This window comes from Hipposideros armiger, unplaced genomic scaffold (genome assembly GCF_001890085.2).
Source record: "Hipposideros armiger isolate ML-2016 unplaced genomic scaffold, ASM189008v1 scaffold_299, whole genome shotgun sequence".
In the NCBI taxonomy this organism is placed as follows: domain Eukaryota; kingdom Metazoa; phylum Chordata; class Mammalia; order Chiroptera; family Hipposideridae; genus Hipposideros; species Hipposideros armiger.
Window position 1 is genome coordinate 1,438,878 of NW_017731649.1, and position 12,041 is coordinate 1,450,918.

At 44.7% G+C, this 12,041-nt stretch overlaps 1 protein-coding gene across 1 annotated transcript in view; it reads right to left on the reverse strand.

The window, feature by feature from the left end:
* Nucleotides 1–2,601: 2,601 nt before the first annotated feature.
* The window catches only part of WDR27 (WD repeat domain 27), a 132,784-nt gene continuing 123,344 nt past the window's right edge, over nucleotides 2,602–12,041 (reverse strand). Inside the window, exon 25 of the mRNA XM_019659497.1 lies at nucleotides 2,602–2,887. Coding sequence (XP_019515042.1) covers nucleotides 2,837–2,887 — 51 coding nt within the window. The 3' untranslated portion in view covers nucleotides 2,602–2,836. The remainder of the gene's footprint in view (nucleotides 2,888–12,041) is intronic.

Here is a 12,041-nt window from a genome sequence, read left to right on the forward strand (position 1 = left end):
CAGTTCTACTTACGCTAATGAAAAGGAATGAAGTCCACATCTGAAAATAATGCCTTTAAACAGAATGTAAAAAATGAACATCAATTGTTTATTCCAGAATTTGTTTAGACCACCCCCTCTGCAGCAGGGCTTGGGCGGACCACGGTCACATTCCTGCTTTGTTGTCTCCAAAACATGGGTGTGCCAAAAGTTGTGCAAAACCATGACATATGCCACATAATATGAATCATTTTATCATTCAAATACCAAAAAGGAATCTTCACAGCCGTGTAATTACAGAGCCTCAAGCAGGCTAGACAGAGCCCTGTGTTGTCCCCCTTTCCCATCGGACGCCGGGACACCCCTGGAGGACAGCACCCCTTCCCCACTGAGCTCACCCGCTGACCTTCTCACCCTCTTGTCTCCACTTGTCCAAGAGCTGCAGGTGGCCAACCTGAAACATCCATCCAGGAAGCCGCACCGAGCCTCAGTCTCTCTACCTGTAAAGTGGAGAATCCTTACCTTGTAAAACCCTGTGGGGAGCCAGGAAGACAAGCAGGTTAACCTACTTCACCAACTCTAAGATGGTCTTGAAATCAGAGGTTGTCATCTAGAAAAGCTCTTCCAGCAGTGCTCTGGGCCCTCCCTGGGACACTCTGCCCACCGCCCCCACCCCCACCTCTGCTCGCTCCCTGGCCAGGTCTCCTCAGGAGCACCCTGTGGACTCTTCTCTCGGCAAGGACCCCTCTGTCACTCTCGTGCCTACATTTGGAGCTGGACACCTCCCTCTCACTGTTGCCCGCCCCTCCCCAGGTCCACTTCCACCAGGAGGACTTAGGCAGCCTGCGGCCAGCCAAGCTCTCTCACCACCTCAGCGCCTCTGTCCTGGCTGGAGCATTGTTAGAAAGCCTGGTGCAGCAATCTTCTTCCCACATACCCCGAAGAAGGCCAGGTCCTCTTAACCGGATTAAGTATGTGAATTTTGTAGGTGAATACAATGCTTTCAAGTGGGTTTTCCAAGGTGAAATTTCATCACTACCCTCCCAGTGGCATAGCTTCTGTCAGGTATTTGGAAAATGAATAATAACAATACCTGTAAGTTCATAGGGTTATTAAAAATGTGATAATGACATGAAATCAAGTTAAAAGTGAGAAGTTCTACATAAATACACTATTTTCATTACTGCTCTGTGATGGAGGTAGAAGAACCGATGGGTTTTACATGAAAGTACACTTACTCATTGCTTGAAAATGTGGACTAGCCTCATAATGCTGATAAAATGTGAACATCATACATCGCACCTTCAGCAGACAGGTTACTGCCGATCCAGTGACAGCAACGACTGTCCTTCACTGGCGTGTGCAGAACTACCAAGTCGCGGGGGCATCAAAGCTGAACAGGAGCCTCGGGGTCCGGGACAGTCCACCCCTTAGCCCGTTAGTGGCGCTAGAGCTCTGACACCTGCTATGACATGAATGAACCTTGAGGACATTATGCTCAGTGATAAAAGCCAGACACAGGACAAATACTGTGTGATTCCACTTATAAGAGGTCCCCAGAGGAGTCCAATTCATGAGACAGGAAGTAGAATGGTGGTCGCCAGGGGCTGGGGAGGGGGTGGGAGACAGTGTTTAGTGAGCACAGTGTTTCAGTTTGGGGAAAAAACAGGTTCAGGAGATGAATCGTGACAGCTGACAACAGTGTGAATGAAGTTAATATCACTGAACTGTACACTTCAAAATGGTTAAGATGGTGATTTTTATGGTATGTGTATTCTGTCAAAACTAAGAATAAAATTTTTTTTAAATGATATGACTGAAATTAAGAATATTAAATATGATTCCATGGGCTTGCTTGCCTAAAACTGCTTTATTTGCCTAGTTTTATCTAGTTTTAACTAAATTTCATTTTAACAAAGGGAAACAATTACTATAAATGGATAAAAAGCGTTTGGATAACTCTAAATGTAAGTAAAATAAAAATGAGTTATTATAAATTCTGCTTCTCAAAAACTCTGCAAGAAAAAGTATACAGATTTATGGTCAATGCATGAGAATTCCAATAAGAAACCCAGGAATTCAGGCCTGTGACGCTTCTTAGGTGGGGTGGCAGCACACTGCATCTCCTGGGAGAAAAGAGGCAATGGGGATAGTCGGTGCCTCGGGGGGAGGGACACCCCCACCCCTGGTTTCCCAGATGGCATGGAGGACACTGGACCTTCCCAAGGTGTTTCCAGACTGGCCTGAAGAGACCCTAACATGGGTAGCATCCATGTTGTTGGTCATGTGGGATCTGGAATTGTTCTAGAAACATCCAGACTCTCTGGGATCCTAGAAAGACTTGGTTCTGAGACCTTGGGAGGCAGTGACGTGCAGAGTGGATTCCCAGGACAGCTATTTGTCCCTGAAGAGGCAGCTGGACTCAGCCTTGTTGTTTCGGCCATCGCCGTGGGAGGAGGACCCAGAAGCAAACTGTGTGAAGAGAGGGCCCTGGGCAGAGGCCGGTTCACCAAGTGAAGCCAGGGCACCAGTTAGGGCGCCCCCCCCCTCCCCGACCACCACCACTGTGTGTCTACCGCCCGAAGCGAAGTCCCCGCCACCCTCAGCAAAATCCAGGCCGTGGAACAAGCACTATGCTTTTTATTCAAGAACATTCTGCTTCACGTCACCACACTCTGTGCAGAGGGCTGGGTCCCACAGGGGCCTTTTGAGGAGCAGGAGGCTCATGGACATGAGTGTGACACCAACACAGCCGAGCAGCTTGGGAAGCCAGAGGCCGGAGGCACTGGCCGAGCCATGAAACCCTCTGTCCTCACGTTGCTGGTCCCGGCGGCCTGGGCCCACCACACATCCGCGGTCACTCGGCCACAAACAGCTGAAGCTTGCCATCCAAGGTGGCCGTCGCGAGCTGTGACGAAGAATATAACACAACATGGTTTCAGTCACCGTCACCGACTGAGAACCCTAAGGGAGACGTGGGCTCACGGTGCACGATTTCCTCCTTTGCGACTTTCTGAACCAGAGAACAAAGTGTGTTAGAAACCATCACTCCATGTGTGCGACAGCCATTCTTAGCAACTGATTCAAACGACTTTCCCCGGCCATTCTAGCACTTTCTGTGCCTTGGTCAGAGCCTGTCTACACTGCAGGCGCCCGCCTGCTCTCCAGTCCTGGGGGCTAAGGGACAAACCACTGCACTGTGGCTTCCTGTCCTTTCCCACGGGGCCTGAAGTAGCCCAGAGCTTGCGGCTTCACGGTCCTCCTCCCCCCGTCGTGCCCAGGGTGGGGGCAGCTCAGCGTGGCTCCTGCCTGCCACTCGCTCTGAGGGTCCAGCTTGGCTGCCCCCGCACAGCCCCCAGGAGCCAGTGACACGGGAACAGTGAGTTCGGGACAGTGCCAGCACCCTCAGTGTCGCAGAGGGCGGCTCCATGGGACTTCCACCCGCCGGTCACGGTGGTTCCCAGTGCTTGTCCTTGACCTACTTCTCAGCAACGTCGGAACTGGGGCTACACGGGCGAGTGCCAGCGCGCTGCAGTCTGAGCGGGGCCCCGGCTGGGTCCCTATACTGGTGCCGACATAGGCGGATAGGACACAGACGCAGATGAGGACGCGGGCACAGACACGAATGTCCTACACTACCAGAGACCCGGAAAGCTATTAGAAGCAACACAGAGAAGAATCTAGAACTTTTATTATTTGGCTGAAATTTTAAATACCTCCCAGAGTTTTCAGTGTGGTGATTATGAAACAGATGTGGAGTCAAACCCTGGTTCTTCCACGTGTTTGCTGTGTGATCCGGACAAGTCACTTGAGTTCTCGCCACATCGGCTTGGGTAAACACCACGTGATAATTCTGGGGAAGGAAAGCCGCCTGCAGAGGAGGTGCGAGGACGAAGCGGCTCATGCAGGTGAAGTACCGTCAGAGCCAGACACCAAAGCATCTACAAGCATTAGCGTCACCATGGAACCGGTCACGACAGGTACATACAGGTAAATCCGATTGGGGTGAGTTCACACTGAGTTACCACTTCCACAGTCCTAAGAGTAACAAACTGATGCTCACCTTGCAGATTTTCTTTTTTTGGGTGGGGAGGGGTCTTAGTTCTTAGTTCAAAGAAAAGGCGAAAGCAACGTCAGATTTCATGGTGGAGCACAGCTGTGTTTATTTGTAAGTCCCCAAATAATTTTACACTCATGGACATGTCAAATTTGTTGTAAATTTTTCTTCAATTGGACTGTATCACAGACAACGACGATAAACCACATACATCCATGCCTTTTAAAAGTGAGGTTTATCTGTTCTAAATAACTCAGTCTGCAAAACTGCTGCAAATCTCCTACTAATGATGTCTTAGAACACTAATAACCCCTTTTCAGAACAAATCTTGAAACAACATAAAAATAATATTCAGACAGCTGAGGCACTGCTATTTCCAAACTCTTGAATCACTAAGAAAAAAGAAAAGCAACAAAGCAATGAACACATCAGTTCTCTTTCACCAGAATTTATCTTTAATTTGGCTAGGAATCTGACTTTTAATATCAGACCTTCATCGACATAAACGGAATACATGAGATCTGACCATTAAGTTCGTGAACTTGTTGCAACGATGTTGCTAACCTTTTTGATATCAGAGGGATTATTCATTATGAATTTGTACCAACTAGACAAACAGTTAACCAAGTTTACTATTTGGAACTACTGAAATGGCTGCAGGAAAAAGTTACACGAAAAGGAACTGAACTTTTCGCCAACAATTCATGGCCCTTGCATCACGACAATGCACCAGCTCACACAGCACTGTCTGTGAGGGAGTTTTTAGCCAGTAAGCAAATAACTGTATTGGAACAGCCTCCTTACTCACTTGATCTGGCCCCCAGTGACTTCTTTCTTTACCCAAAGATAAAGGAAATATTGAAAGGAAGACATTTTGATGACATTCAGAACATCAAGGGTAATACGATGACAGCTCTGATGGCCATTCCAGAAAAAGAGTTCCAAAATTGCTTTGAAGTGTGGACTAGGCACTGGCATCGGTGCATAGCTTCCCAAGGGGAGTACTTCGAAGGTGACCGTAGTGACATTCAGCAATGAGGGATGTAGCACTTTTTCTAGGATGAGTTTGTGGACTTAATTGTCAGACCTCGTATGCTGTATGTTTCCAGGTTTCTGTGGAGCAGCTACCACTTGGTAGCTGAAGAGAGGAAAAGGCAGCAGGGGAAAGGCTGCTTGGAGTGTCACAGAAAACTGAGTCACAGGAAGACAGGGAAACCGTCAGCTTTAAGTGAGACCTTTTTAAGGACATAGAGACATGAAATGAGTCCTTTTGGAGCCAGGTGACAAAATGCAACACAGATGGGGAGAGTGGACATCCTCCCGAAGTCTCTATGAAGAGGACTGAGGAGTTGCTGTGAGCATTCAGAGGATATGACATTCCTGGCTGCGAGGGACAGAGCCCGACTGAGACTTGTTTAGAGAAAGGTGTTTCACTCTATGGTCACTGGAATGTCTGAGGGGCTGAAGGGCAAAAGTGGGTTTTGGAGCCAGAAAACCCAAAGCCATAGACTTAAATGTCACCAGGACACTTCTGTCATTACCTGGGTCTGCTCTGTCTTATATGTTTTCTTTATTCTTCTTTTTCTTTAGAAACCATGTGTTTCTAATTCTCTGGTCCACATGGTCAGAAAAACAAAACAAAACAAATAAAACAAACAGCAACAAAAACCTGAGACCACTTAAGCCACCAGGTTTCAGCATCAATCACTGCTCCCTCTCAGTTTCATTTTCAAAATGTGGCCCAAGTGGGGTCAGGTGCTCAGCTACCTGAGGCTCGTGGGATAACCATGTGGATGGAAGTTTCCCAGAAATCAGCGAGGCTGAAAGACAAAGTATGAGGAACAGAAATTATTCTTTTCCTAAAAGGAAATTAGGATATCCCATTAGAGCGGATGGTTTGATTTCACCTAAAGTAGGGATATTTAGTTTGCTGTTGCAGATTGCAAACTCCAGGGAAGTTATTGTTGAAAAGGCAATTCTGAGGCTTTTGCAGGACTCATTAATGTATATAGTTGAGCTGGTAAGAAAATAGGGCAAAAATCACAAAATGACTGAAAGCTAGAGAATAAGTTTATGAGGTCACACTCTGTCTGCCTTGGGCAAATCACTGATTTCTAGTTTGGTTTGTTTATTTTGTTTAGAAAGGGTGGTGAGGGGGAGTGGGACTTGGGTTGCACTGGCCACGGGAATGCAGGAGATGAGGATTTGGGGTCTCACGAGGAAGGGTACTGGGCCGGAGGAGCCTGGACAAAGCCAGAAGATTCATGTGTTTGAACTTGAGTGATGCATGGACCAGAAAGACCACCCAGGTGCCACAGGAGACAGGACATCCTAGCCTGAGATAAGGAAATCCCTTATAAGAGTCTGAGTTTTAACTCATGTTATGTGACACATAATACCCAGTCATGTAATTAACAAAAACAAGAAATGCAATCTCAGCTACTAATGTTCCCAGAGCACCTGGTAGAGGAAAACTGTGACCACCCTGGGCCACCCCTTCAACTAAAGCTACACAGGACCCTCAGGACCAACCCTGCTGAAGGGCATCTCAGGGTGTTTCCCAATGAATTATTGTTAATGGACACAAAAGCAGCAGAAATAGAGTACTAAAAACTTTAGACAATAGAGCCATCATATACAGTCTTCCACTAAGTATGTTGAAAATGATTAGAAACATAATAAAAGAAAAAGGTGCTCCAATAAAGAGCTGGAAAATTAAAAAGAACCAAAGTGAAACTACATAAGAGTAGAGTCATTGAATATAAACATTCAACTAATTGATTACACGCTGATTAGAAATAGCTGAAGAGTTAGTGAACTAGAAAACAGATATGAAGAAATCATCCAGAACTGATTGAGCTGAAAGGATGGAAATTGTGAAAGAGAGTTTAGATGACAGACTACACCCAGTAACCATTTAGTAGGAGTTCTAGAAGGAGATAACAGTGAGAATGGAGAACAGGAGCATTTGAAGGGATAAACGCTAGAATTATGAGTATGCAGAGTTAGAGAAAAATCAAATTGTCACTGAGGGAGCAAAATTAGCTCCAGGAAAGACAAATAATAATAAACCTACACCTAAATTTATAGTAAATTTCCAGAACAGCACACATAATAATCTTTCTCAACTGGTGAGCTTCGTTCTGAATCTCTACCACAACGGAGTGGGTTCCAGCGCCCAGCCCTACTCATGGAGATTTGTGTTCAGTTAGGGTGAGGTGAGGCACAGGCGGCGACACTAAAACAGGCCCACTTTTTTATGTATGACTCATTTTTCAGTTTTAAATATTACTATCAGCTATTAACTTTGTCATGGAGTCCTTCATTGAAAATAAATCTTTAATGTTGATAAAAATAAATTCACCAAATTTTCTGTTTCATGTTTCACACTTTTCATTTTGTTTGCGAAGTCTTTCCCAAGCACAGGTCACAAAGCTATTCTCCCGCAATTGAGTCTACTTACTTACAGTTTTACCTTTCACATTTACATATTTAAATCACCAGAAATGTGCATGTTTAAATAGAAAAACATTTTTTTCCTCAAATAGAGAGCCATCTTTTCCTAAACATTGCAGCAAATAGCCCATCTTTTCCTCATTGTTTCGTGGTGTCATATTTAATATGTATTAAGCCCCCAAACATACACTGGTCATCTCTGAATTCTCTATGATAGTCCTCTAGCTTAATTTAAGTTCTTGAACCAATATCACATTGCTTTTATTTCTGTGATTTTGAAGTACTTCTTACTATCTAATAGAGAAAACATGAAGTTAACTTGGGCTTTTATGAATCTTTTTCTACATTACATTTTTTGGAATAAATTTATTGAACCCTACTAGAATTTTGATTGAGATTGCAATAAATGTACAAATTAGTGAAGAATCAGCATCCTTATAATATTGAGATGTAACTTAAATTATGGGAGGACATGGAATAATAGTAGTATTCCTCAGATCCTCTTCTATGCAGCTTATTAGAGTTTTAAAGTTTTCCTGAACACAGTTACTTGTTTTTCTTACTTTCAAGTGTTATTTGCTACTATGATGGAAATCTTATTTAAGTTTAGTTAGTTATTATTGGTGTATTGATTGTTGTAGCTAGATATTACATTCCAGTTAAATGAGTCAAATCATCAGCAAATAATGAGTTTTGTCTCTTCTCTTCCAAGCCTTTCACTCTATTTTTCTTTCCTTTTTTTCTTTTATCAACTTGGATCTCCAGGATTATGTTAACAGGACTTAAATAAGAGTAGGTACCCTAGTCACATTCCTGATCTTAAAGAGTGTGCATATAACATTCCTCCATGAAGTATTATATCTGCAATATATTTTGGCATATAATCTTTACCAGATTAGAAACTTCTTTCTATTCCTACTTTGTTAGATTTCCTTTTTTAAAAAAAACCTTGAAGAGTAATGGACTTAAATGCTTTTTCTGCATCTACTAACATAACACAAACTATTTTCTTTTTATCAAAGTAGTAAATTAAGTTATTGGATTTTTTTATAGTGAACCAATTTGGCATTTGGGGATAGTCAAGATGCATTTTTAACTACACAGTTGAATTCAGTCAACTCGTGTTTCATTAGGATTCACACAGGTTTCATACAAGTTCATAACTAAATTTCCCTATAATCACTTTTCTGAACTATATTTAGCTGGTGTTAGAATAAAAAAAATACCCTGCCCTCAATGTGAAACAAGCATAATGCTCACGCATTGCTGGTAGGAAGTCAAATTACATGATCACTTCTAAAACAGTTTCAGTTTCTTATAAAGTAAAACATACACTTCACATGTGACCCAGAAATCAGACATGTAACTATCGATACCAGAAAAATAAAAACATGTTCTCACAAAGTGCTGTTCATGAATGCTTCTAGTAGCTTTGTTCATAACAGACAAAACCTGGAGACGACCAAAACGTCCACAGGCTGATGGGTGTGCACACAAACTGTGAGGTCCCACAACGGGACAAACTTCTGACACATGCAGCAATGTGAAAAAGTCTCAGAAAGCATTATGATGAGTGAAAAAATCCATACATTAAACACATACTATAATATTCAATTTATATGGCTTCTTGAGAAGACCATAGAGGGACAGAAATAAAATTGTTGGCTGGTGGGGGAGAGGGAGCTGACTGTGGAGGGGCTCATGAGGCCTCTGGGGAGGGGGACAGGGCCATCCTGACTGCAGTGGCACCTGGGCAGGACCTAGTGTCCGTCTTGCCTGCGGGGAGGTCGTATGACCGTGTACATGTGTAAGCTTTCATTAACTGATCACCACAAGAGGTGAACTCCTCTATATGTAAATTATGCATCAATGAACCTTAATTTTAAAAAATAATAACTTCTATCATGTTGGACAAAGGAGTGCAGACAATAGGAGATGGCAAAATATTATTCAAAGTTAATCATGTCCAAAATCCCTACTGAGGAAAGAAGTGAGCCTTTGCATTCTAAGCCACATAACTCCATTATTTAGCTGCAAATATGATGTGCGTACACCGGGGTAAGTGAGGCTTAATTGTACAGTAATGTTTCATTTGAATAATTAAGAGCCTATGCCATAAACACAATATTATAAAACTCTAGGTGTCTGAATGCCCAAAGCATGAAAAAGCCTATTTTTTCAATTTCACATGCCTTATATGCACACAACGAAGTAATTCTGAAAAACAACAATTAACAACCAAATGGGGAAAAAAATTGGTTTCCATCTCTAGCAGTCATGAGGAACATGGAAAAAATCGGCCAAGTTCTATGTCCTAAGTGCCAGGGTTCACTCACACTTGTGATGCAGCTGACTCATGAACTGAATTCTAATGACACCGGTTGCTAAACTGCTAAATGTTTCTATTCCTTACTTCCCTAGTAATCGTCAAACATCACACCTGTCCTATCTCCTCCATCAGGAGACAACTTTTAAGCGTCCCCTTTCTCTCTGTTTTGACGAGCATTGGGCCCGTTTTGTTACTCACCAGCAGCCGTCTTCCACGTCTCAGGGAGGCAACAGCTCTGCCCAGTCTTTTACTGTCTAAACAGTTCTGACGTCACCCACTTTCTGCAAACTCAAGATTCTTCAGAACCTTTGCGGTTTCCTCATTTCTGATACAAAATGCACCTGGCCCACCAGGGACAGAAGGCAGCAGAGGCTGCCTGGGCGGGAGCCACAGCTGTGTCATCAGTGAGGTCATGCAACCTCCCGTGCCTCAGGGTTCCATCTATAAAGTGGAGCACGGTTACGTGACTGCTGCTGCCTTCTTTACCTATAAATGGGGATCAAAACAGCGCCCATCTGGGAACCAAGTGAACACAGCTGAGCCCCTAGAAAGGCAGCTGCAGTGACCAGTCACCTGTGGCGTAAGCATCACCGGCCTCGTGACCACAAGCACACTTCTCTGCTTTGATGACAAGGGAAGGAGGTGCCATCAGGAGTCCAGGCCTGTCTGTGGACTCGCACAGGCCCCATGTCACAGGGCAGGTGCGTGCACTCGCAGCAGAGGGCAAAGCGCCCCCCTCCCTGCTGGGCTTCACGCCGAGTCCCGCCCTCGAGTGGCCTGTTGCGCCGGCCCCCTTCAGGCCTCCCCTGACGCGAGGGCTGGCACGCCTGGAAGACGGGGCCCACGTGCTCGTGAAGGGTGATGAATCCGTGAGTGACGCCCGAGTAGGACAGGGAATGAGGGGAGTGTGATCCAGGGGAACCGACAAGGGTCGCGCCAATAAAATCCAGAAGTTTCCCGTGTACACTTCTCCTGCATGGACGTGGCCTAAGGTGCATTTTATTTTTTGACCTGGGGTTATCCACGAACTATTCTTTCATGAGATGTCTTTCCTAAACATAATGAATCCCCACACTGACAGCGTCTTTGCAAAACACGAGAAAAGTTATCGCGTGGACTCAGAGCAATGCAGAGTAAATCTCTTTCGATGATAGTTAACAGTTTGGGGTCTTAAGAAAAATTGATGAAAATGGTATTTTAAAAAGTATGTGTAGTCTAATTTGCTTAAAACTATTTGATTTGAAATTCATCCCAACAGAGGAACCCTTTATTCCCAAAGGCGCATTACTCTCTGTGCTCTGAAAGCCTCTCTTCATGTCTCGCAGCTAGAGATAATGAAGACATCACAGGGACATGGGATATAAAAGCACAGCCGCTGAAGAGATGCACTTCCCATAATTCCTGTAACATGGAGATGGCCCTGGTCATGAACACTGCATTTCACTGGACGGGCGGGAAGGGGTGAAAGCCCGCATGTCGTTAGAGTGAAGAGAAACATGGGTCACTGCTTAATTGTACAGCGGGGGCCCCTGCCTGGTGACACACAGGCCCAGGGCCGTGTGGCTGGCCAGCCAAGGTGACCTGCGTGCGTGACGGAAGCCAGAGCTCGCCTGTCTCTGTGGGAAGGAAGGAAACTCTGAAATTTCTGTTCAGCTTCATCTATCAAAAAAATAAATTTAGAATGAGAGCGAACTTCTAAATCTTCCCTGAGGCAGGACTTTAAGGCTATATTCAATGCTACTGTCCTTACACGGTTGCACCAAAGGCGACAGTGGGCAGCAAAAGACAGTGACATGTCAGTGTCACATGTGGCCATGCAGGTCACCCTTCTCTGCATGTACAGCTTGCATGTACATCTTACATGTACAGCGCTGGTTTTTAAGTCCCCTTATTAAACTCCCTCGTCCAATGATGCTTCTGAATTTGGTTTGTTTTGTAGTTGGCACATAACCAGAAAGAGAACACTCCAAGGCTATCTCCTTTTTTTAACCTTGTGAAATAAACTTAGAGGCTTGTAGGGAGTAAAAGCAAGAAAACGACCACGATTTCACAGTGATGGAAGTAAAAACGGCCAGACCGACAGGCGACTGGCCCAGCTACTAGTGATGGAACTGCAGGTAGCTGTCTGGTCTGTCTGTGCCTCAGTGTCCCCACCTGTCAAATGGGGACATAGTCATGCTTCAGGGTGGACGCCGTGTTTACGTGTTTGGCACATATGTG